Source organism: Lissotriton vulgaris, chromosome 2_1 (assembly GCF_964263255.1).
Source record: "Lissotriton vulgaris chromosome 2_1, aLisVul1.2, whole genome shotgun sequence".
Taxonomy (NCBI): domain Eukaryota; kingdom Metazoa; phylum Chordata; class Amphibia; order Caudata; family Salamandridae; genus Lissotriton; species Lissotriton vulgaris.
Window position 1 is genome coordinate 1,709,447,133 of NC_141687.1, and position 26,505 is coordinate 1,709,473,637.

The 26,505-nt window shown below is 43.8% G+C and overlaps 1 protein-coding gene across 1 annotated transcript in view; it reads right to left on the reverse strand.

The window, feature by feature from the left end:
- Window positions 1-26,505, reverse strand: part of TSPAN32 (tetraspanin 32) — a 533,947-nt gene that overhangs the window by 385,921 nt on the left and 121,521 nt on the right. Inside the window, exon 4 of the mRNA XM_086957707.1 lies at window positions 18,022-18,096. Coding sequence (XP_086813833.1) covers window positions 18,022-18,096 — 75 coding nt within the window. The remainder of the gene's footprint in view (window positions 1-18,021; window positions 18,097-26,505) is intronic.

Consider the following 26,505-nt stretch of genomic DNA (forward strand, 5'->3'; position numbering starts at 1 on the left):
TTGCACGATGCGAGTGGAGTCAGGAACGCCATGAATCTACTACTCTGCGAGGGTGTGCATGAGTGGTTTCATCTCCAGCTTTATAATATATTAGCCAGCCAGGTAGTGTTTCTGCTGTGTTGCTGATGTAACTTGTAGCTGCTTGCTGCAGATGGCCCTAGAGAGTCCATAATTAACATATGAATATTCAATAAACCTCTACATTCGCCATTGAATTACATTGCTTGACAGGCCACCTACACGCCACCATTCAACAGATAAAATCAGATGAGAACAGGAAGCGATTTGCTTGGGAGAGAGAGTACACTGATGAGAGGAGCAGAAGAGATGAAGGATGGATGACAATACTAACACCTGGACCTTCTTGTCTTGGGCCCAATGAGTGGGTAAGGCAAAAACTGGATGGGGGTGGGGTTTTCTGGTAATGTCCCCATACTACGTTTTTGTACAGTACAGATTTGTGTGTTTGTGTGCCGCTATGCCCCTATGCTACTTCCCACATGACTAGTTGGATCAGGAACAATTGCTTTGATGTTTTAATTTGACCACAACTTGCTCCCGCTACCTGATCGGAAACCAGTCCCTACACCCAGTGCCACAGTCAATTACAGTCCTTCCACCTAATATATGGGTAGTTAGTACTGAGAGCACACTCAGTGTCCCATCCATGTCCCTCTCAGTAATCCAATCATCCCATCCTAGCCCAGGAGTGCAAGTAAGAGGGGTGAAAACTAGCCCCATCAACCTGTGGTGTGCACAGGATAGCTGTGCATAGTAATAGTCTAGGCTAGGGCTACCAAAGGAACATCTTCTAAAACCAAAGAGTGGTGAATGGATGACTTCAGTACTTTGCCTGAGAGACCATGCATTTATGGCCAAAGGCGATCTTCCACTTGCAACAGCAGTTCCTGCTTTTCCTCTCTTTTTATCTTAGCAACTCATAATGTGGTATAATTTTCCAGGGACTGCCTTAACAAAGGTTGTTAGGTCAAATCAAAGATGGCAAAGGCCAACATGTAAAGCAAGAACCCACCTCGGTTAAGAAATACCAACTGCGAAAACCCACTAGTGCACTGCTTAACTTTTATCAAAGCTCTGGATAGGGTCTAGGGTCTCTGTGGTGTCTAGGGCCCTCTCTACTTTAAGATACACCATTTTATATTTTAACCATTATTGCAACGGAAAAGGACCTTTGTATGGTGATGGACATGCACCCCTGCCGAGTGCCCCAAATGTAATGATGTTTGGATCCTTGGTGCTGATTTGGTTGTAATGGGCGATCACGGACCAGGCGGGCGCGCCATGACATAGGCCTATCTCATGGATTGTAGTTTTTTTGTACTGGGAGAGGCACCCAAAGCACTACCCTCATAGTGGTAAAAGGCTACTGCCACTGCGGCTGGATCTTGCACAGCGGTCCCGTTGAGCAGTGGGCGTGCAACTTCGAAAGCGACATTTGGTGTCTCTGTGGGAACAGTGTCTGAACCACTACAAACCGCCCGAGTCAACTATTGGAATATCCTGTTGAGTAGCGGGCATGGAAATACGAAAGCGATAAACGGTGTCTGTTTGGGAATTGTGTCTGAACCGTCAACTGCCCGAGTAACCAATTGGAATTTCTAGGATAAATTCTGACACGCTGTCACCTCCCTTTTGGGTGGTGGGTAAATTACGGTCAAAAATCCATATCGTCCATTCTGAAGTAGGAGGACAAAGGCTACCCACTGGAAACTTGTGGGTACATGCTTTTGATAGATCTACGGTTTGAAGGTTGAGCCATATATGTCCTGAGGAAGACCCGCAGGTTGAGGCCCCCAGTTACCCCTGAACCAAAAGACGGGTCGAAACGTCGACGCTTCTTTATATGCAAACTGGACCACTAATTACCAGGAATTACATTATACATGCTATTCAAGACTGTATAAATGGAAAAATAGTGAAAATTAATAGTGGCCTCTTGCTGAATAAGCTGGAATCTTCTCAACAGCTTTTATTTAATTAACTGAAATTGTTTAATTTCTATGTCACTTTTTTCTTTGAGGCTTGCACCCTTTCTCAAAAATCACTACTTTTTCTTCTTTTTTCTTGCACCTTCTTAGTAGCAGATTGCTCTTCCTTTTTACCGTTAGTATTTAAAAAATGTCTAAATGTATATAAATAACCTTTTGCGATGGAGTAATTCATTAAACTCCCCCTTTTTTGAATAACTATGGGTTTGTGTAAGGTTGTTGCATTGTTTTGATAAATGTATTACTGATTGACTCTTTAGAGCGAATTAATTCAAAGGCTCATCTAATAATGTAAAATGATTAATTGTAAATACATATTTTGTTGATTCAAAACTTTTGGTTTGGACCATTGTTTTTTATATTACTGCGAGGAGTTAAGCAGCATGCATGCGGTAGTGGCAGCATACCGTGCAGTGATGATCAGTAGAAGTGAACAGGTCCTTTTTACCTCTTTCACTGGAGTGAGGCCTACAGCCTCACTCACTTAAAGTTCAGTTGCTGTGTGCTTAACTCACCCTTGGCCTACATCGGTTTGGTGTGGAGTGCTCCAGAGTGCGCATGTGTTATGCATGTGCTGGGTGTAAGTGTACTTGTGGATAGTACAGCACATGGATAGTGCAGTGTATGCATGTATGTGTGCCTGTGAATGGTATAACACAAGGAGGATTGTGTGTGCTCTTTTGAAAGACCAAGGGCTAACTGGAAGAACATGATGATGCAGAGGAATTTTCCATACAGATTTGTAGATTGCTGCATTCCTGTGAGCCCGGAGGGACAGATTGGAACAAGAGAGAGGCAGGCTCTTCAGTACACTTCAAATAGTGCTCTTTGATTCAGAGAGAGGTCACTGAGAAGTGGCCCAGGCACATCTGAGGAACGAGATGGGGTTGATTAAAGATTCATAATGAGTAGGGCAGAGTCCTTCAGGTAACCTTTTGATACACATATCACTGTGGCTGTCATCCAGGTGTGGACCTCTAGTCACTCCTGTGGCCTGTGTTGCGGGGCTGTCAGATTTGTAGTCTCTCCTGCTGTGACAGACTGCTTTCAAGAGGCAGGACAGAGAAGAAATTGCTTCAAAAGGAAGCAGACCCCCAACACAAACTTCAAAGACTCAGACTCTAAATCACATTTGGTGTCTGGAAATGGACTGTAAGAAGGGGAGCTCGAGGCCCCCAAAACTGTCAAGCAGGCAGTTGAGCTGTACGAGGCGAAGCTCTGCAAGACTTTTGCCATCTGGTAAACTAAGAGATAATTCTCTAAAATGGTTTGAATCCTTTGAAGAGGTGCTAACAATGAAGCCCCGAGAGAGTTCATTTGCAGTTTGGAGCTATGCAAGTTTCTATGACTCATGTATCACCCACTACTTGTTGCTAAAACTTAGGGCTCAGTTACGAGTACCCCAGAATGTTGTGATCTCTGCGGTAACACTCGTTAACGCAGGGGTTGCAAATACAAGAAGTACGCATTTTGCTATTTTAACCCCTTCGATGCTGATGACGAGCTCAGCTCGTCATCAGCCACGGGGGGCGTGTGCGGATGACGAGCTGAGCTCGTCATCTAACGCGGCTTTTAGAAAAAAGCTGCGTAGCGCGAAAATAACCGCCGCAGCGATGCGGTTAAGTAACTACTGGGTGCAGTAAAGTCTGCGACCTCTGAGTTTTCCCATGTTAAATTTCAACCTGCTGAAATTTAATAGAGCAATAAAGGCCAGGTAAGCATCAGGACATGCATTTTTTGGTCCAGAATCACCTAAAATCTACACATCATTCCCCATTTCTATCAGAAAATTTGCATTTGGTGATAGCCATTGCAAAATTCAGAACCCCTGGTGTCGGATTTAATAGAGTAACGATAATTACTTCCCCGGTAACAAGTACATGTACATTTGAATAGACCCGATTCCGGCGATAAACTGCCCCTATTTAATTGAAAAATGGCTTTGATTTTGCTGTCTCCCACCGGATATTACACCTCATTCAATAGAAGTCAATGGGACAAATACATCGTCCGGAGTTTTTTTTTTAAATCTCTCTCTTTCCTTTTATAAAATGTTGGCATGTATGAGCGCAGGAGGCAGGGCCGCGGATATGTCGTCACCGCTAGCTACACTGTGACTCGTGCGTGCTCCCTCCATCTCCCTGCCGCAGGCGGCACTGCGCACTGCGACTGTCTGAAGCACTTAGCGGTCCCGGAGGTCTAATAAATTACCAATCTGCTAAATGGGCCTGCACGAGAGGCACGACGACGGAAAGCAGTGCGCTGCAGCTCGCCACAGAGGTGATCCCCCTTCCCGCCTCCAGGGCGCGCGCCCGCACACTCAGGCTCGATATTTCTAACAGCGGTCACTCAAATATCTAACGGTTACGGCTAGGGCGTAGAATCGAGCAACCTACGGGAGAATGCAGAGCAAGGAGTCTGGTTTATCCCCAAGAGCCAAAGCACGAGCCGAGCCATCACAAGATGTAATGAAAAATATATATATTTCAACATTTCTCAGTGTCTCGATTAAGTTCACTGAATTAAATTGAGTGTCATTTATTGATTTAAAAAAAAATTAAACATTTAAAAATAACCCCACGACGGTTGCCATGAGTTACCCAAAATGTGTCACTTTAACATATTCTCTAGAATGATACTTAGCCTATCTATATTTTTATTAAATGTGAAGCAAGATTATTGTATATTAATTACATACAAGGATGGTTTTTGTAGAGGGCAGATCTGTACTGAAGTACACCAATGTGCCCCCGGACTGCAAGATTAAGGAAAATTATACTAAGAGATATAAAGTGATGGCAGTGCATCACACAATTTGGTCAAGTCGGGAAGCCGTATTTGGAGTCCAGGATTACATATTATGCAGTTCAGAGACTATAGGGTTACACATTTCTCTCTACCATTTTGCACCAAAGGGCAGTGCTTTGTGTTCAGTTATTGAAAAAATATTATTCAATTAGTGACAGTATATAGAGTTTAATAAATACATTGATGACACCTTAAAGAAAATGGGAATATAGTTATATATATGTGGGTAGTCTGTCATATCAAAAGATTTAAAGGTGTGCTTTTTTGTTTGGAATGTTTCCAGACAGTGAAGATCAAACACAGTGACAGACCATGCGTATCTGAAATCATGCTACAGGAGCAAACTTCGTGGGGGCTTGCTTTGTTTTTGCTAATTATTTACCTGCGGTATCTGAGGTGTTGAGCCTCTCTTAAACTAATATTTTAAGTCTCGCCTAGGACAGCCAGTGTCCAGCCTGATTCAAGACATTTTGTTAACTTACAGTGGGCTTACAACCCACCCATTGTTTGCCATTGGTTGGTTGGCCTCATTGTCACTCTCATTTTCTTATTTCATAGTTGGAGTGGGGTTTGTTTTTCCATTTTGAGTTTGTCCCTCCCTTGGAGCATGGACACATTAAGGTGTCCTTACAATGCCCGTTTCTTTTGGTGTTACTTGTTTTCTTTTTAGTTAAGGATTCTTTTGCTTTCTAGTTTTCTCCCCCGTATCTGTGTTGCTCAGTCTAGTCCTGTGCTTCTTTATGCCCTCTCTCTCTGTGTTGCTCTTTTTCACTGTGTGCTTCCCTGCCCCTCTCTCCCCTACACACTTGGGCCCTTATTTATGAGGCCCTGCGTCAGTTTTGTGCCGCCGGTGCGTCACTTTTTGTGACGCACCAGCGGCGTACAAAATGCGCCTTGTTGCGCCATATTTAAAAAGTGACGCATCTAGGTAGATGCGTCACTTTTTAAACCCCTGCGCCACATTATACCTGCGTCAGGTATAATGTATGCAGAGGGGGCGTTCCCCCGCAAAAAGCCTCGTAATAGTGGCGCAGTGAAATCTATGAGATTTCACTGCATCACTTTTAGGATGCTGTTGCGTCAAAATCTTGCGCCTGCCTCACAGCAGGCGTAAGACTGACGCAAGCCCTTTCACATGGGGCTTTCCCCATGTGAAAGGTCGCATTGCTGGAGTTGCGTCATTTTTGTGACACACTCCAGCAATGCGTCACTTTTGCGCTTACAGATGCGTCAGAAATACTGACGTATCTGTAAGTCCTTGCGACATGATGCGTCATACATTAAATATGACGCATCATTGGTGTCGCAAGGAGTGCGCAGTGAAAAGTGACGCATCGCTGTTTTCACGCAGCGATGCGTCACTTTTCATAAATGAGGCCCCTGGTCTCTGAGTTGCTGTGTCTCGGCTTGACAAAGCCAATAGGTCCCATAGGCACGACCTAGAAGCTTTAACAATGCTTGTTTTCTTAAGTTTGCTGAGCCAGAAGTAACATTAACATATAATACTGTTATACATAGGATTCTGTAATCCCTGTAATAAACGCCATTCCCTAATTTCTTTATAATCGGCAACTTGTGACGCACCCAGTCGCTGATTATAAAGAAAAGACTTCAGAACTCGACTATTATAAGTTATTGCAGTTGAGTACTGATGCCACAATGACTGGTGCCACAGCCAGCAGCCGAGATGAAAGGCAGGTCAAGCCATGGAGCATAACTGAAGCAGCTGTTTAAACCAATAAAAATTGAACATTGCTTTTCTTTTTTCTGAATGATAACCAGAGAACATGTTTATTTTTTACACTCTTTAGATAGTTAGAGGAAAACTACAATCTTTCTTCATGTTTCTACACATTCCGAGCTACTCAAGCTTTTTAGTTTTAAACAAACTCAGACTTCAGCCTCGCTCCTCTATACAGTTTTGGAACTCCTTGATGACTTGCAATATTCTTATAATGTATGGCGGGAGTAATTTATCCCTTATATCTCCTGCCTTTCCTTACTCTGCCGGCTTGCCTATCTTGAGAACCAAATAATTTTAGTAGAGGCTCAACACCTCAAAGACTGCAATTAAATACTTAACAGAGAGGTCACTGAGACCCCACAGAGTTTACTCCAGTTACAGCACTTCAAAAATAATTAGGTGATGTGCAGTATGGCTTCAGAGAGATGGTCATCCACTGGTTAAAATTAATTTCCCCCTAAAAATCTGGAGGGATATTGTCCCATTTGTCCACTCATTCCAAAATCTGGGGGGTGGCTGGGGATTTATCCTCTGCCCTCCACAATTCCTATGCATAAAAGCACACTATTCCATCACTGCATTATATGGTGTACACCTGAAGCTGCATCAGCATAACAATAGTTAACATTTACATTGTTTACTCCACAGTTAGTTATTTTATTAATTACACTTTCAACAAATGTTGGTTTCTACTTGTGAATTCCAATAGCAAGTGCTAGATTGTACACACATGAACCACATATAAACCACTCAATATATAACAGTTATAATTCCTTCCCTATGTCATCATAACTGTACAGTTACAATATGCTCATTCGTTTACCCCCGTGTTATCCACAGCTTATGCGGATGGGCAGTTCACATGGAAAAAAAGAAAAGTTGTGGGAGGACTGTTTAAATTTATCTCAGGAAATAATGATTGCTTGGGCTGCAAACCAGTCCTTCAGATTTTCCACCCTCTCTGCCTCCCTAGACAAGAACCAGTCATATGAAAAACAGTTTCTTGAGTCTACTTCCAGCTGAAACAGTCCAGCTGAAACTGCCAGGCTCCGGGCCCCCTAGATAGGAACACTAGCAACACCGGAACGGTTGTGGCTTCCTTGGGCCTCGTAAGTGAGGTGCAGCTTGAGTCCATGCAAGAGTGAGGTAAAGGATCTACTTCTCGGCATACACTTTGTACTTCAAGTGTCTCACTTAAATATACAGAAAGGTGATGGGTGGATCGTTTGAATTGTAGGTGGGCAAGCCAGTGACTTCATGGAAACTGCCAGGCTTGAGCCCAGCGAGGGTCCTGACTTGGCTCTAAGACCCAAAACTTGAAGTGAGATGGCTAAACAAATATTGTACAAATGCTCTTTAACTTTCATCCGTTCTTCCTCCATCCTTGTCTTTCTCCCTCGTCCTGTTTTTCACTATCTCTCCTTCTTCCAGTCTTTCACTATCTCTCCCTCCCTCCTGCTCAGTTTTTCTGTCTCTCTTCCTCTTCTTTTTCTCACTCTTTCGTCTGTTTCTTTCTTTTTCTGCTTTTTTGCACTCTTCACTAGAGGTGGACGAGACGCCCAAAGCTTGAGTAAAGCTTGAGCCTGAAGCCTGGCTCTGGATGAGCTCGCGGTCCTGCTGGAACCTCAAGCCAATAACAAGTTGAGCTTTCATGTGGCTTTTACCTACCGCTCACCCTTTATCCAGGATGTGACGTTACAGCCAGAGCTGCCGGTTTTGGAACTTGGGAAGCAGGTTCAAGATTCGTCCAAATTTCTTGTGCAAATCAATTAATCGCCAATAAACAATGTATATGACCTTGTGTAATGTATGTAGTGCTCATGTAAAGTAATCCAATACCTTCGGGTCGAGTTTGCGCTATATAAAAATTGCAGAAGTTCCAAGAGTCTACTGAAGAGTGACTCAGAAGGTCCAATATTTATATCTTGTGCCGCCCTTTGAAGTGCAGGAAACATCTAGTCCACCCCCACATCTGATTCTGGAGAGTTCCTTTCTTCCCATTTCTTTCCATGCTCAGGCTCAAGAGGTTCAGGAAGCCAAAAAGCTGGTGTCAGGTTCCTTTGTGAGAGTACTGAAAGCAGCCTTTTTAAATGCATGTGAGGCCGGGAACAGCTCTACCCACCTCATTCTGGCAGGATTTGCCTCTGCCAGCAACACCTATGTTCTATTGCTGTCTGTCCGGGCCCAATACTCCTTCCTGATGTGGGAGCAAATAACAGGCCCATGCTGCTGTAATCTCATAGAAGGCCTCAGAAAGTTTATGGAAAGAAAATGGCAAACTTTCTAAAAGAGGCATTTTAAAAATTGTAAGCTAAAATCCAATGTTTTAATTAAAGATGATTATAATTTATAATCCATTCGAGGCCAAACATGATATTTCTACTTGTTCTCAATCAAAAGGTATCACTTATTAAATCAAGTAAGGTAACCCAAGATTATCCTATGGGAGAGGTAGTAAAAACGAATTTTGGAGTTTTTTATTACCAGGACATGTGAAACTTAAAAACACATAGTCTGATTTTTAAAAACAATGCACCCTGGCCTAGGGGCTGTTTAGGGCTTACGTTAGGGGTGGCCTATATGTATCAAAAAGGAAGGTTTAGATCTGGGAAAAAGTTTTTCTTGCCATGTCAAAAAGGGCAGTTTAAAACTGCACACAGGCTGCAATGGTAGGCCTGAAACACATTTTAAAAGACTACTTAAGTGGGTGACACAAAAAGTGCTGCAGGCCCACTAATAGCATTTCATTTACAAGCCCTGGGTACGTGTATTACTACTTGAGTAGGGGCTTATAGGTAAATCAAATGTTGCAATTGGGAGTAAGTCAATTTTACCATGTTTAAAGGAGAGAACACAAGCACTTTAGCAGTGCTAAAGTGCACAGAGTCATAAAAGGCGAGTGAAGCAGGTTCAGAAAACAGGAGGGGTAAAGGCAAAACGTTTGTGAGTGACCTTGCAGAAAGGGCTAGGTCCAACACTTTACATGACATCGGTCATGCCTCTTTGTTCACTAATGTTTCTGGTCGAAAACTATCCCTTTTAATAAGTACTTCTGAGTGCAGTGCTATAATGTGACGTATTAATGTCAAACCTTGCACATGTTAAAAAAATACACTTTTTTGTATTTTGAAGAGACTTTATCATATTTTACGTGATGTTTGATCTATGATTTACATAGGAACATTTTTCAGGGCTTGGGCGGTGCTCAGGCTCTAAAAGCCCAGTTAAACCTTTGGTTTGGCTCTTCCCCAAGCTCTCCCTGTTAATTAGTTGGCTCGCGCACCTCTACATTTCACTTGCTTGCTTTTTTCCTCCTCTACCTCTCGCTTCACCGCTCTCTCTTCTGCCCTCTCTTTCTTTTGCTCCATTACTTTTTCCTTATCCTCTCCCTCCCACCCCACTCTCTGTTTTTACATCATTTTCAAAGCCCCACTAGGTGTGTGCTGGAAGAGGGGATGGCCAGTGTATTGGGCTTTTACCTTTATTTATTTATTTATAACGTTTTATAGCACGCAAATAAGATCCCGAAGGATATCAGAGCGCTTTACAAAAAGATGGAAGGAACATAATAAGTGCAATATAGACATCAACATTAGCTTAACAAATATGAATAATTGCCCTACAAAAGGGTCAAAGGAGAATAATACAACCGCTAATATATAGCGGGCTAAGAAGGGGGCAAACGGTAAGGTACAGAAGAGTAGCATCAAATGAAGGTCTTTTTCTTTCTGGAAATGCAAATAGCCAGCGGTACTCACCAACACTTCCACTCGCACCCATGTGGGCTTTGAGAATGATGTGCTAGTGCGTACAAAGATGGCATTTAGGCTTTGCTCGGCTCGCATTTGGCCCGAGACCCACCGTGAACCTTGGGCTGAGCCACAGCTCTGCATGTGGCTCTAGATTTCAGTGTCTCGTTCACAGGCTCAGCTATTATTAGTTACTTGATTTCATGCCACTCTATCTCAAACAAGGCCAAAAAGGCAATGGAGCAACCAGTACACATGTAATAAATGGAAAAATGCCATCCTTTCGCGCAGTCCTCAGGTCATTTTACAATCTCTCCTACCAGATCTTCTCATCACATCTCTCTGATCCTCATCATACATTCCAACTCCCCACAGACTCGTCAGACCCTCTCTGCCATCCTAATAGACTTAAAAAAAAAAAGAAGCACAAACATCCTCCACTGTAAGGAAAGATAACCAAATATCACAATTACTCACACAATGTGAGATTGTACAAAAGCAAAACACAGCCTTTCTTTGTTTAGCTTCTTTATTGCCATTTGCCGTTGTAGACCATGAACGCTACATTTATCGTAATTACCTTTCCCAGCAGCATGAATTTACGTTTAAAGTAATTTTATTCAATTTTTCATATAGTTTTAAAGCATGAACTAATCCTCGTGGACGTAGGAACGCAGTGCAGCAATTTTAGAGTTGAAGCCCAGATTTTATGTGTGTTTTGCACACTGACCATGTTGCCCCTGTGCTCACCAGGCACTCCGGCAAATGTTACTCACATTTCATAATTGTCAGCAGCCAAGTGCGTGCTCAACCAGTGCTGAAAGTCTATTTAAATGTGTTTTTATAGTTTTTGCCACTCTTCGAAGAGCATTCCTTTTGTGGGGGAGTCTGCCACCCTTTGAAGATGGTTGATAAATGTCATTGCTTCTAATGCCACCGGACAGGTTTTGTCCTTTTTCTTCCATATTCACGAAAGGAGAGCCAAATTTTGTTGTACTGTTCTGTCTTATTGGTTGTGTCCTTAGTCCGATTCCCCATTTCTAGTCTGACAATTCTTGGGAAATATTATTTGTCAAGGCTTGATTTTTTACCTTCGCTGCTGATCTCTTGTGTGCTGTAAGAAGTTTTTTTTATTGACACTCACTTTGGGAAGTGACTGTCAAAAGTGGAAAGAGGAAAATTCAGATGACTTGGGTCACCCTATATCACGTTAACTTATGCAGAGTACTTTACATTATGTTTTTATGTGTTACATTGTCAGGTCCAGATCATTCCTTACCAGATATCTTCCAACTTCTAAGCATCTAGCAGTTCCAAGTTCTCTCTCCCAGCTACCCTTGCGTTTGCAAGGTTGGATACTTGATTTCCATTCGAAGTCCTCTTTGTGTGCTGCATGTCTAGTTACGTCTTATGCCGGGCTCAGCCTTTCATCTGAAAAAGGCTCCCACACAGACTGCTTCAAAAACAGGCTTGCCTGATAACCGTGCAGGGTGTTTGAACTGTTGGCTTTGGGAACTAGGACAAGGCAAAAAGCCCCCCTCCGGGACCTCATTCATTTATTTTGTTGAACTTTAATAATGACGATTTTTTTGTGTCTGTAACCGTGTAATTTATATATATATATATATTTGCGATTGTCTTGTTAATTTTCCGTATGTGTGTTATGTGTTGCAATATATCCATGTACCATTTTTCATGGACTGCTTTATCACTAAATAATTGATTGAAAAGTGTAATAGAAATATACGTTTTGCACATTGCTTTAATTGTATGTGCGGATCAATTAATGATTAATACATGGCAAGTGGAGGGATTTTTTGTTTTCTTGCACCTTGAGCCTTCACAGGGTTAAGTCAGTCTGATGTAAGATCGTAAGACAAAGTTTAACCTATTATATAACATGGGTGAGATGAAAAGACACCCATCTGGTAACTTAATTGCACAATGTCAGACCAGAAAATCTGATTTCAATCCAAACTTCTCTGCTTGAACAAATTGTGTAATCTTAGCCAATTTTTGCTCTTATGTTTGATTTTACAGGATATATTGTTGCTTCATGTATAATAATATTATAGGCCACCTGTAGGGTGCTCATGACCGCTAACGTTCCTCTTAATTCGCTAATGGCATTGTTGCCAGGCAATGAATGTTTCTAAATTCAAACTATGAGTTTTAAGAAGTAACACAACCTGACGTACTAAAGTGAAACGCTTCTGCATATTAACCACCACTGTTTTTATTACGAAGAGACTATTATATATCACATGATGTTTGTTCCACTTATCCCAGGCCAAACACTTTCATTGCTCGGCCCTTGCAAAGGGCTCGTGGAGCCACGCCAGGCCCTTGGCTCGGCTCCCCCTGTTTATTTTTCGGTCTCGCTCACCTCTAGATTTGCCCTGGGGATCCTGGTTGAGAGTATGTGAGACCTATAGACTGTATCTGCTCTCCTCCTTTCTAATTGTGAATGAATCTGTTTTTAAACTTAATCTTAACGTCTTTTGTGCACCGGGCTCTCTGATGCGTCCGGTAGTCAGTGCACAGTGTAAACAAACTGCAGCCGGAGGGGGCAGCAGCTCCACAGGAGTGAGGGGGAGGGGTTCCGGGACCCATGAGCCGCAGAGAGCATCCTTTTCGCTGATTGCAACATGGCGGATGAGGTAGTGTCGGGGTTATCCATCTTCTAATTGCCAGTGAGCGATGGCTCTCCTGTCTCCTCGTGTGCCACGACGCAAGGCTGCAGAGGGCCGCCGTCTCTCTGGGTTACCGTCAGGAAAAGGACGCATTACTCTGAGGGGGCAGAGACGAGGGCGAGCATTGCCTGCGTGACCCTCATATTAAAGCTCTTCAAAGTCTGGAAGCGAGCAGGCCTCGAGAGACAGGCAGCCCAAGACCGGCCCTGTCCACCCAGCTGCAGCGCTCGGAGCACGGAATAAGGTGCAACTCAGAGAAGGGCGCATTTACGCAGAAACAGCTATGCAGCCGATGAGATAGCTCAGTAGGTTACTGCATCTGTGGCAGCACGTACCAGTGTGAAGGAGAAAGGTTCGGAGTTCACTGCATCAGAGCTTAAAATGGTTGGTTGCACCATTCTTAATAAGACAGTCAATATGTCGGAGCGTTAGTCAGGGCTCAGGAAAGCATGTGATTAAATGTACATATGTATGTGGTATTATTTATTTATTTATGCATTTTTATGTAGCGCGCACTTTACCCGAAGGTGTCAGAGCGCTTCAGAAAAGGATCAGAAATGAAACATAATGAGAAACATTACAAAAGAACAGATTACAAAAGCATACGTTACGTTGCATAAGGTAATAGTGACATTTGTGAGCAAACAAAATACATGAGGTAGTAAAAATTGTGAGCAACCAAAAATACATGAGGTAGTAAAGGTAATAGTGACAATTGTGAGCAAACAAAATACATGAGGTAGTAAAAATTGTGAGCAGCCAAAAATACATGAGGTAGTAAAAAGTGCACAGGAGGAAAAAGTGACAAGTGTGCAGTTACAAGAGAAAACAAAGTATCATTTGAGGTATAATACTGCAAAAGGTGCTAGACACTCAGGCACAAGAACAAGCGTTATGTAGGCAAAGGTGGCACTTGTGCAAGTATCAAAGGTAAAAACATGTGAGAGGTAGCAAACCGTGTGTTACAAGGGCAAAGTGGTGTGTGCATGTTACAAAAGGGCACCAAACACAAGTACATGGAAAATACTCCAAAGAGGCAGACACTCCAACCCCAGGAATACACTGGGAAGGCACTTCCATGGTCATGGAAAGTAGAAATTATCAGTAGTGGGAAGTCTTCCTCCAAATAACAAGAGGATGTGAATTACTTTTGTAGGTGTCTCTGGAGGAGGAGAACTTTGAGGTCCCTTTTGAAGGCCTGGGAGGAGGCGGTGGTCCGGAGCTGAGGCGGAAGGGAGTTCCAGATTCTCACTGCGTTGCCTGAAAAGGATTGGGCCATTGATCTCTCCTTCTTAAAAGAGGGAGGTTCAAGTAGTAGATTCTCCGCATTGCGTGAAGGTCTAGAGCCTCCAGAGAGTTTCAGTTTATTCGCCAGGTAGCGAGGAGAGGAGGAGTGCAAGGCTTTGTGGTTCTCGAAGGGAAGCCAGCAGAGGGTGGATAACATCGGTGTGATGTGATCGCTTCTTTTGGCCCCATAAATGAAGCGAGCTGCTGAATGGAAAACAGACTTAAGTGGGGACTGGTGAGATTTGGGGAGGCCAGTAAGAAGAGAATTGCAGTAGTCTAGTCTGGAGAGGACCAGCGATTGCACCAAGGTTATAAGGTCCTGCTCCGGGAAGAAGCGTCGGATTCCCCAAAGAAGGCGCAGTTGGTAACGAGCAGATTTTGCAATAGAATTGATGTGGGGAGTTAGATTTAGTTTTTTGTCTAGAATGACTCCAAGGGATTTTGCGCTGTCGACAATGATGGGTTTATTGCTAGGAGATTCATCTGATCCATCCATGATTGAACCGGGGGAGGAGAGAGTGAGGAGGAGAAGAGGAGGAATTCAGTTTTGGAGGGATTCAGAATCAGTTGATGAGTTGACATCCAGTTTTGGATGGAGTCCAGAGTAGAGCTTAGGATGGAGAGATCGTGAGTGGAGGCAACCTTGAGGTAGAGTTGAGTGTCGTCTGCATAGAGATGATAGTGAATCCCGGATTTGCTTAGGAGGTTTCCCAGTGGTTCTAAGTAGAGATTGAACAATGTGGGTGCAAGTATAGAGCCTTGAGGAACACCCTGACCTACCGCCACAGGAGAAGAAAGACTGTTCGCTATTGTGATCATTTGGGATCTGTCAGAGAGGAAGGATGCAAACCATTTAAGCACAGTGCCCTCCATGCCCATTCTCTGTTGAAGGATATTGAGGAGGGTGTTGTGATTGACAGTGTCAAAGCCTGCAGAAAGGTCAAGGAGAATTAGAAGACAGGACCCCCCCGAATCGAGTATCCTCAGCGCCTCATCAACCACTTGCAGTAGGGCTGTTTCAGTGCTGCCGTTTTGGATGAAGCCAGACTGACAATTGTCAAGAAGATCATTGTCCTTGATATGACGAGAGAGTTGTTTTGCTACACATCTTTCTGTGATCTTCGCAAGGAAGGGAAGGTTAGTGATGGGGCGGAAGTTGTTGAGGTCCTTCGCATCAGCAGTGGGCTTTTTAAGCAGAGGGGTGACCTGCCCAGTTTTGAAGGAGACAGGAAGGGAGCCTTGCCAGAGGGAGAGGTTGATCAGAGTGGTCCAATAGGAAAGGGAATGGGTATAGAAGTCCAAGGCAATGGCACTGGGGATAGGGTCAAGAGAATGGTTGGAGGGCTTTGTTTCGCGTATGCACTTAAGAAGGGCATCTTCAGATATGGGGTCAAAGCTCTGCCAAATGGTGAAGGATTTGCGCTGCTCTGGAGGTGTAGGATGAGCGACCTGATCCACAAGTAATTTCACTTTTTCATCGAAGAAAATAGCGAAATCCGCTGCTCTCTTAGTAGAATCCTCCACCTCGGAGGATGGGGAGAGCAGCTCGGAGTCTTGATGAGATCGAATAGTTTTTCAGGTCTATTTTTGGCAGAGTCAAGGAGGGTTTTGAAGTGCGCCGCTTTCTCAAGGAAGATATGCTTGTGGTACTTGGATCTTGCTGTGCGAAGCATGGCTAAATTGTCTGTGGAGGGCACTTGCCTCCATTGCTTCTCCAGGAATCTTAGCTGCTTCCTTTCCTCTTAAAGGGATTTGTTGAACCAAGGTGCTGAGGGAGTGGGCCTTATCCTTTTGCTTTTGAGTGGAGCGACGTTATTAATTTCAGCTGCAAGAACTGTGAGGCATTGGGAGGTGAGATCGTCAACAGCTATGTTCTGGTCTAGCCTTGGAAGTGATAGCAAAGCTGATTCACAGACGGGACCGACATCAATATTTTTGGCATCACGGAACCAGGAGATGGCCCTCTTGGGTTGGCCAAGAGTTATAGAGTGTGAAAGTTGAAGAGAGAATGGGATGAGGTGGTGGTCAGACCAGTCTACATGGATTGGGGTAGAGGTAGAAAGCATGCCTGCTTTAGAAATAACAGTGTAGTGTAGTGTAGTGCGAACACAGCTGGGGAGCAATGAAATGCTGAACAACAGGTGAGATCAATGGGATGCATTTCACGATAATTTACAAAGAGATAATAAATAACTCGGTTCCTACCGAGTTGACAATATCCAACATTAGCTAGGGAGATGAAGGCACAAAGTGTGAAGGTACACAGCTATAATCAGTGCAGCAGGTGAAGTAGCATGTTGTATATGTGCTTGAGTCTGCGAGCGTGTTTATGTGAGAGAGACTGTGTGTGAGCATGTGTGGCTGTATGTGTGCACATGTGTTTATGTGTGAGTGAGTTCAGTGAGGAGTAAGTTAGTGAGTGAGAATGTGTGAGATTGCAAGTCAATAAGTATGCGTGAGTGAGTTTCCAGTGAGAGAGGCTATTAGTGACTGCAAGTGATTGAGAACGGATAAGAATTCCTGCCGATCCTGGGGAGGGCCGCCATCTTTAAGATGATCACTCTCGCTAAACTGCTTTATTGCCTTCAAAATATTCATCATACGAATCCAGAGGAGATGTCCAGTAAAAGAGAGGTACGGCTGCTGCTATGGGATGAGAGACACCCTGGGGTGGCGCTGATGGCGGTTGAGTGGAATTCCTACAGCGGGGGAATATCCCTGCAGGATATTCGGGACTATTAACGGGCCTCACATCAGCTACCTATTAGTTGCGGCGCTCACAGGTAAGCGCTGTGGAGTGGTAATGCCGGGCAGGTGGGTTGTGAAAGTCGACATACGACGGGATACTCACAAGTAAATAAATACATGAAACCACTTACCTTGCGCTCGCCGCATTCAATGTATTTTTTGTAGAAATGCCGCTCAGGCTAATTAAATACAAATTACTTACCACGTGAGGCATCAGTACTGAAGCCTTCAGGCTCGCCAAGCAGCAAGAGCTGCTTAGACGAGGTGTGATGTTCCAAGAGCTTGACGTGCGTCGAGCACATTGTGAGGAGTTGTGTGGTTGAGAAGGATGTACATGATTCATTTGGTGTTGTGGAACCTAGCCCTGTCACAAACCAAATAAAGAGAGGAAATCTGGGGGCTGTATTGATGATGGGTCCGGATTTTAGATGTTTAATGAGATCCAAAACAAAATGTATGCAAATATTATCCTAAACAATGTGAGGGAGTATAGTAACTACCCAGACACACACTCTTTATCTCTCTTCTGGATATGTTTAAAGAATCAGGCCTGCATCCTTTTGTTTTTGTGTGGCACAGGGCACCACCTAAGTGACATGCAAAAATCCTTAAAATGCATGTTGGAACACTTGACTACATAACCCAGATTTTTGTCTATTAAAATGAACCTTTGGTACATCTGTATGTTAATTAGTCTTGTGGTGGTACATCTGCCTCCAAACACCGCTGTCCCAATAAGACAACATATCCAGGCTTTACACATGGGTGATAAGGAGTTTAAGTAACACATGAAAAGTTTTCCCTCCACGCCACTCCCTTCCCATTTCTCCCCTCATCCGAAATTGTAGGTCTCACCTAAAAGGTTATAATTATCTCCTTGAGAGCGCTTACCCCACTCTCTTAATGCTTTTTCTAAAAGCAGAATGTGCATTTTCCCTCTTGGGGTCGAAGGGGCTCCATTAAGAACGTGCCCTTGTACTCACCTCAGTGCCACGTTCCTGCTTCCAAAGTGCGGCCTGTACCACCACACAAAATGCCAGAGCAAAACACAGGAACCCCTGAGAAGGAAGAGACCACATACAGTAAGTGAAAGCTGGAAGGTCTGAAGGCCGTCTCAGTCCAGAGTTGCTGTTGCCCTATAACAGCTTCCTCTTTCCTGCGCACGCATACACCCACACACCCAGTAGCACACACTAACATTTGAAAACCAACATGTTATTTAACATATATTATGCATCATTAGCTGGTACCCTCCACAAAAATAAATTTAACAAGGTACATGCAGACTTCATAGATATAATTCATAGACACAATAAGGTATCTATGTATGTATGTATGTATGTATGTATGTGGGGGAACTTTTTTCAGATGCCGCGGGCAAGTAGAGTCCCAGGGATTAACCTCAAACTGAGCACCAAGTACACCCTGTAGTACTTGATGCTAAGGATAGTGAAGTTGAGCAGTCTAAAGCTTACTCAAGTAGGTGGTGCAGGGTAGAGAATCAGAAACACTCAACAAGTTCACCAATACAAACCAATAGTTCAATGTCGTGCCATTGTTTGTTCTTGAAAATTATAAGTATTTTGCTTTAGAACACACAACATAATACAGTACATAAAATCTTAGTGGCAGCAAATTATACTGGTTAGTACAACTACTTTTAAGCAATCTTGAGGGAGGGAGGCAGCCTATGATGCTCCTGGGTGACAACTTCCTTGGGTATAATTGTGCAATAGTCCTTGATCAGTCATTGTGGGGGCCTCACAAGGGTTTGGTAGCAGAAGTCTTTAGAGCAGGGGTCGCCAACCTTTTCTGTAACAAGAGCTACTTATGTTCAATGAAAATCATTCCGAGCTACTAATACTAGTGATGTAAAAGTGAACACTCAATCCGAGAGTGTCAGCAGTGATCACATTGGTGCATTAGGCAGGGTTTCCAGCAATAATTTCAAAAAGGTTTGAACTGAAATATTACATGGGTAGTACAAACAAACCATATCTGCAATCCCCCTGGCACCATGATGTTTGGCATCTTGACATAGCAAACATGCTGCCTTTACCCAACCAAGTTGCTACTGAGAGTGTATATTGCTCCCCGTAGACCTTGAACCCCTGATTCGATTCTTGCCATTTTGAGACTGCTAAAAAACTTAATGCACATTTTATTTGACTGAAGCCCGTCAGTCCACGGGCTACCAAAGGTTAGCCCAATATTTCTCATTGAAACCTGTTGTCACTATTTAGGAACTAGGGGTCTAATTTATAAGTTGGGAGAAACAGTACTTAGTCGCAACAGTGATGGAGTACCCTTTCTGCCAACATTATGGCCCGCCCTATTTAAAAGCAGGTGGACCTTTGGTGTAACAACAGCAGAGGCTACTCTGTCTCTGCCATAGTTACACCCCTCCGACGACCCTATGGAGTAAGGGCTGTCCGAGATTGACCTGTTTCTGTAATTTAGATATACAAATATTGATGGATAGAATGCTTGAATTAATCTCAGCCACTGGTAAATACTTGGGCCGCATCCAGTCCATTGTTACTTTGCACACCATGTGACCTCAGTTTGGACCCAGTAATGTGCAAATCAGGGTGATGACCTCCCGACCCGAGCACCTCAAATAGCCCTGCTGCAGTGCTCAGATGCCTGCCCGAGGATAGCGACCACTGGAGATGGCGAGGCATTAGCCCCGGGCTGCATTTGCTGTTTAGTTGCGCCAGTCAGAGCAGCTGATTGATGGTGCAGATTGCCCGGGTGTTCAGCTCCAGGGAAAACTATGTTGGCAGCCATCTTACAGCCAAGTTGAGGATCGTAGGCGCGAAGGTGAAGCTGACTCTGTGTAACTCTCGAGCCTGGAGAGACACAGCGAGGACCTGGCCCACCCAGCTGCCACAGGGGTAACCAACCTTGTGGATATATCTTTGGCTACAGCGGTTACAACCCAAGGCTGTCCGGTTATGACGCTCACTCTTTGGAAACCTCCTGCAGCCTTGCCCCACTGAACTTTATGGTTTCAAAATATTTTTCTCAAGAATTTTTCTACGTCCAAAGGTAAGTGCTCACTGGGCCCAATCCACTTCTTGTACTTGAACTGCGCTTCATTGTGGTTGACCATATTTTACAACTTTCACCCGGTCTCATGTGACTAGATGTCCACAGTTGTCGCTTTGACCTTTTAGGCGCTAGTTGTTACTAAAAACGTTAAAAATTCATAACTGGTTCTACCAATTGGATTTTTGTCGATTTAGTGTCAAATCATTTATTTAAAATGTACTCTATTTTTCAAAATTGGTTTGGGATTTTTTCTTGTTTTGTTTTCGATTTATTACTGTTTGTGTGCTGCATAAATACTTTACACATTGCCTCTAGGTTAAGTTTGACTACTTTTGTGTCAAGCTAGCCTGGGTTAAGCACAGGTCAGTTTTGTGGGTTACCCTGCAAGGGATTGTGGCTGTTGCTTGACCAGGGTTCACACCCGAGTCAACCAAAATCCCAATTTCTAACAACCCCCATAACAAAAAGATGACCTGAAAATCTGTTTTAGAGACCTGCACGATAAAGTTTATGTTATGGTCACAACACAAATGGAAGCGCTTAAAGCAGATCTGGCATCTGTTCTATCCGAAGGGACCTAAGAACTCCATTACCTGGGTGACCGAGTGGAGATGAACAAGGATGTCATTGTTGTCATGAGCCAGGAGGTCGAGACTATGCAAGATCCCCACTCTAAGATGGAGCAGGAAATGAAGGCTCTTTGGGAAAAGTATACTGACTTGGAAGATCGATCACAGATTCACATTGTAATGTTGGAGACAACATCCTCTTGTATTGCAAGGCCCTCTAACGATTTATCCTTGAAGAAGGCCCGACATACGACACTCATATAACTCAGAGGCATAGAGTGGAAACACCACCCGAAACGGCAGGCACCTGCCCTTGCGACATCATTGGCAAATTGTGGTCCTAACACCAGAAAGACATCATAATAAGTGAAGCAAGGAAAATAGGGACTTTTCAAGAGCACGCCCTCAACCTTTTTCAGGACCTTTCACAAGCAACCTTAAGTAAATGACCGCTGCTGTCCTCTGTGAACATGGAACTGCGCTGATGGCAAATACCTTAAAGAGAAGGGTAGACCAAATACCTGGATATTTGATGAAAGCCCCCACAAGGATCGACAATGTCGACAAGGATAGAGGAAGACAATTAAAAGATACTTTGAGGAGAATGGCCAAGGCAATGTTACCCTCGGACTGCTATGGGGTATGTTTCAAGTGGTATTTTGAGGCCCGTGTACAGCAGTAAGGCCCCAGCAGCATAAGGTAGACATGTCCTACAAAAGCTTGCTGGAAACAGAACTTAAGATGGCAATGAAACATGATAGACAAATGGCCTACCTAAAGGCGTAGCATCAAATGATGTAATTGAAGGGACATATAGATTTACTGGCCACAGAAAAGGTGATACTATATCTCCAATAAAGATTCTACAAACATGCTAATAAACCAAGTTTGTTATTGCCAAGGCAGCTCTGGCAAAGGAATGTGGCAGGCACTATTCCGACATTACTGGCAGTGAAGACCAACCTCTCACTGGAAATGCTGGTAAAAGTGCCTCCATTCAAGATTATTACACAACCTTCTATTCCTCGGAACCTGCAACAGTAAACTGATATTAAGGCTTACCTCAAAGAGGCTAACCGCCGGCAACTTTCTAGAGCTAATGTACAGCCTAGAGGAACTGATCACAGGGGAAGAGGTCCTGAATGCAATAATGGTTTTGCTTCCCGACATGACCCTTCACGCCCGGGCTGGTTGGCCTCATCGATCGACTTCATACATATTTTGCACCCAACCAACAGCCAGATTCATCAAAGACCCGTTTTGCGAGTCTTTAATAGCGATTCATAAGGAATCGCTATTACAGACTCGCAAAACGGGATTCATGTAGGAATCGCAAAATAAAATGCGATTCCTACACATTCCTTATTTGCGATTAGCAAATTGCTAATCGCAAATAAGGAATAACTCCCCATTCATTCCTATGGGCCAAAAGGCCCATAGGAATGAATGGGGAGTATTCCTTATTTGCGATTAACAATTTGCTAATCGCAAATAAGATAGCGATTTAAAGGGTGCCAGGGGTGTCCAAAGGACACCCTGTAGCACCCCTTAAATGCTAATTTAAACAGGTGTTGCGCACACACATGTCCAAAGGACATGTGTGTGTGTAACATGCAAAAGAAAAAAATGCACTAAAGTGCTTTTTACTCTTTTTTCGCAATTTACCAGGAAATCAGACTTCGTAGTAAATTGCGACCAAATATTGCGAATTCGCAATTTCTAATTGGTTGATGAATTGCATTTAAGGAATCTCTATTAGAGATTCCTTAAATCCAATTCCTCGCAAATTTGCGATTTCGCTAATAGCGATTTTTGCATTTGGGATGATGAATCCCAAATGCAAAAATTGCACTTGCAAAGGGCCAGATTCTCAGAATCTGGCCCTTTGCGAGCGCAATTTCGCTTGATGAATCGGGCTGTTAGTTCCACGCTTTGTAACACTATTTAATTCAGCGCTTAACTTAATTCCACACTTAATAACACTATTTAATCCCTTCTTGCAGTCAAGAACGGTCATGCCCTTGATGTCGGCAGCTCATGATGTTGTCATCCATAAGCTGGGCAAACGTGAATTCTATAGACCGATAGCACTTTTAAATTCAGATATCAAGATTTTCACAGACTGATGACCCATCTGCCCTAACTTATCTATCCTCAATCGGAGGTTCATTCCACAGAGACAGGAGGAGGATAATATCCGACAAGTTCTTCATTTGATTGAAAAAGCCAACATTAGAAAATCTCCCTAGTGAACCTTACTTTAGATGCCTAAAAGACATTTGACAGGGTCAGCTGGGTGTTCCTCTTTCAAGTATTGGAGGCGATTGGACTGGACCCTAATATGCTAACTTGGATAGCGGCTAGCTCTCACCAACCCACTGAAAAAGTCCAGGTCAATGGAACATGCTTAGGGACTATCCTAGGGACTATGCTTAGGGACTTTGTCGATAGGGACCTGTTAGAGTTGCCCCTCTTCCCCCTCTTATTTACGTGGGTAATTGAGCCCAAGGCAGCTATGATCCTACAGCAGCAAGACATCCTGGGGATGTCATTCGATGATGACCAATATAAAATTCACCTTTTTGCAGACGTTGTCTTGCTGACATTGGTGAATCTGAGAGATTGATCCATTAAGCAATGGCAGAGTTGGAACCCTATGGGAAACTATCAGCCTTTAGTTAAGGTCAACTTAACACCATGCGCGCTAGCGGAATTCCGCTCGCACGCTGGGTTTTGCGGAAACGCACTTTACGTGACGAGCTGGGCTCGTCATCAGCGTGCGAGGAGGCTACGCCATGACGAGCCCAGCTCGTCATCAGCGTCGAAGGGGTTAAACAAATCTGAAATGCTCTGCGAGGGTTTACCAGCATTGGTAAAAGCCAAACTCCTACAGTGGGCCGAGAAGAAAAGAAAATATTTAGATATCTATATCAAACATAAACACCGTTTATAGTATGCGGTGAAGTACCTTTGCCTACAAGGTAAACCTCTGTAAGTGGAGCAAACTCTTCCTCTCGTGCATGTGCAGAGTGAGGGTTATTACGAAGAATGTACTGCTGAGATTGCTCCATTTTTCCCATGAAGTAACTGCAGTAATAAAGGATAATGTTAGGCCAGCATGGAGTTCGCTCAACAAACATCTGTCCCAGTCTCAATCTTGGCCATGCCCCCGCCACTCCTGACACTAAAGTGGAAATCACCACATATTCCGACAGAGCGCGAATGGCGGGGAAACTCAGGATGCTACTGGCATTGGAGAAATTGACGTGGGGACTGCTTGATATGGGGCACTGGTATGATGGGTTGGTGGCCCCATTGGTGCAGTACTTCCATGGGAAGGATTTTGAATATGATGTCCAAAGTCATTAAGATCCCTACGCCTTACTTCATAACCGAGCATGTGCTGTATTACCTACTGCTTATTAACTGTGTGACATTTTAAGTGCTAGAGATAGTGTCATCTAACGGAACATTGATATACAGTAAAAATCGGACGTCCCATCCTGTGAATCCAGCTGTTGGGGAGTGATGGTATTAGGGAGGAGTGGATGGTGGCACTTATTACTGCAAGTGCTTTCACTATGTCTTGTTGGAGAGTCCGTACAGCTAATTTCTCACTGACTGAAAACGAATAATATTTTGTTGAACAAAAGCTAAATCCCACTTTGGGGATTTGATTAAGAAAATTAAATAAAACGTGTAACTTTTCCGCACGGCTCCGTCATGTTTGACAGAGCCGCACCGTGCACGGCAAGCTTACAATACACTGGCAGGACCCCCCTTGACGAAGGCTTTTTCTTGTCAATGACTGAAATGTTCACTGACCCGACGGACATTACAAATGTGACCGTCGGGACCTCCGCCATGGCAAAGGAATGATTCATTCCGTCGCCTCTGGGAGGACGGCCCTAACGCCAAATTTTAGATCCGGCCCTAGCTTAACTGTTTGTGTGGTCTCAGCATCTGGCATAAAGTCTAAGGCTGTTCTTCCTATCATTTCGGTTTCCAGCAAATACCTTTGAATATGTTATTTCAGAAAAAAAGACACCTTGGCTGAGATGAAGATGTTTTCCGGGAGGAATGGGTTTGCTGCCCCAGGGAAATGACTGGGAGTGCAAAGTTAAATGGCATGCTGTTTAGCTTCAGGGGACGCATATAATGCACAGCACAGCGCAGAAGTGACGTAATAGCCCTTCAAATCCTGTCCTCTCTCAGGGACATAGATTCATATTTCGCCGGCGATTTTATCAACCCCCAACCTTTTATGATTGGCACCTTGCCATTCACTGCGCCCAATGAGCATATTTAATTTAATACAGACGTTGATACTGTCTGCAGTTCCTCAGTCACTGCGTGCCTTGTTAGTTCAAGCTTTGATCTACAGCCAATTACCGAGAATCCTGGGGGCGAGAGCAGTTCCTTCTTTTTTTTTTATAACAGAATTAACGCGTCATAGCAGGCTACCTATTCGTGTTCCGTAAAGCAATAAAAACACGTGGCCTGGTAACGGAAAATGAAGAAATGGCAAATTGATGGGAAATGAACCCTACAGATGTGCTGTTGCTTTACCGTCACCTGCTGGCCAGCTGGCGAATAGCGGGTAATTTAACATTTTATGCTTGCCATGGAGAATGGACTTAACCTGTAGAGTAGCACACTCTACATACTTGAAATATACATCTGCCATGTACTAAGAACATACTAGTGTTTCCTACAGAAATGGAATGTATGTGATAATTTAGATGTATAGGATGTCGAGGCAGTATAGTCGAGACTCATATCTTAAGAGTGGGATGAAGTTAAGTGGTAAAATTAGTGCTGTGAGGAGTTCTTTCTTTCCTCCTTTGAACACGATGTATGAGGGGGCCTTTCTCGAGTCCGGAGGAATGTTAATGAATGCAGCCTCGGAGAAGGACAGGGTTTTTAATTTTCAGAATTTGACTAAACAGACAGAGAGATCTATTCCTGACTAATACATAAATGTCAACAGAAAGAAACGTGAGACAGACAATGGCGCCATGCTCTGTGGTATCGGTCTAGTGTTCAATGTGGTAAATGCTTCTATGTATTTTCCCTCTCTACCACTTTATGAGAATGTCCTGTGACATCATGGAATGTTGGTGTGCCTCTCTGTGTAAAGATTGTCAGTTGGTCATCTGAGGCTGAGGAGCTGGTAGCTCTCTCCTGGTGGGGTTTCTCCCTACAACTTACTATCCTGTAACCTGCCACCTAACTACCTGTCAATAAAGAGGGATCTTCCACTACACCTGGACTACGCATCCTTGTTTGTGTACCACAGTTTGGCGACGTTTTGGATTAATCTACGCTGCAAGGAAGGAAGATTCAAGCTCAACATTAAAGGAAACCAAGAAGGACTGTTCTATATTTAAGTAAGTTATCTCATGGAATCAGAGTAACGCCCAGCTAACCCCACCAGTGTCCTTTTCAATTTGGACAGCCTTCACCCTGGGCGTCTGTGTTGTGAGAGCCCTAACTGCCATCTCTCTGTCATCTGGAGTCTGACTGTTTCCAGCTACAAGAGACACTGTCTCAGCGGGCCTGATCACCCTGTTGTGCCTTCCTGTCTTCTTGCGTCCAATGACAGTTCACTATTATTACAGCCACTGTGTTTATTCTGTGTTTTCACACAGTGTGGGCATTTTTCTTGAGCACTTTTTCTGTTTGCTCTTATGGAGGTGCCCTGGCTCTGGCAGTACGCTCTCAGGCACAGCAACTTTCGTCTGTGAGGTTACGTTTTCTTTCCCTATTTTGGCCTTCAACATGTTGCCTTGGTTCAGTGACAGTTTAACTGTCAACCTAACGTCTGCAAGTTCTGAGGCTGAT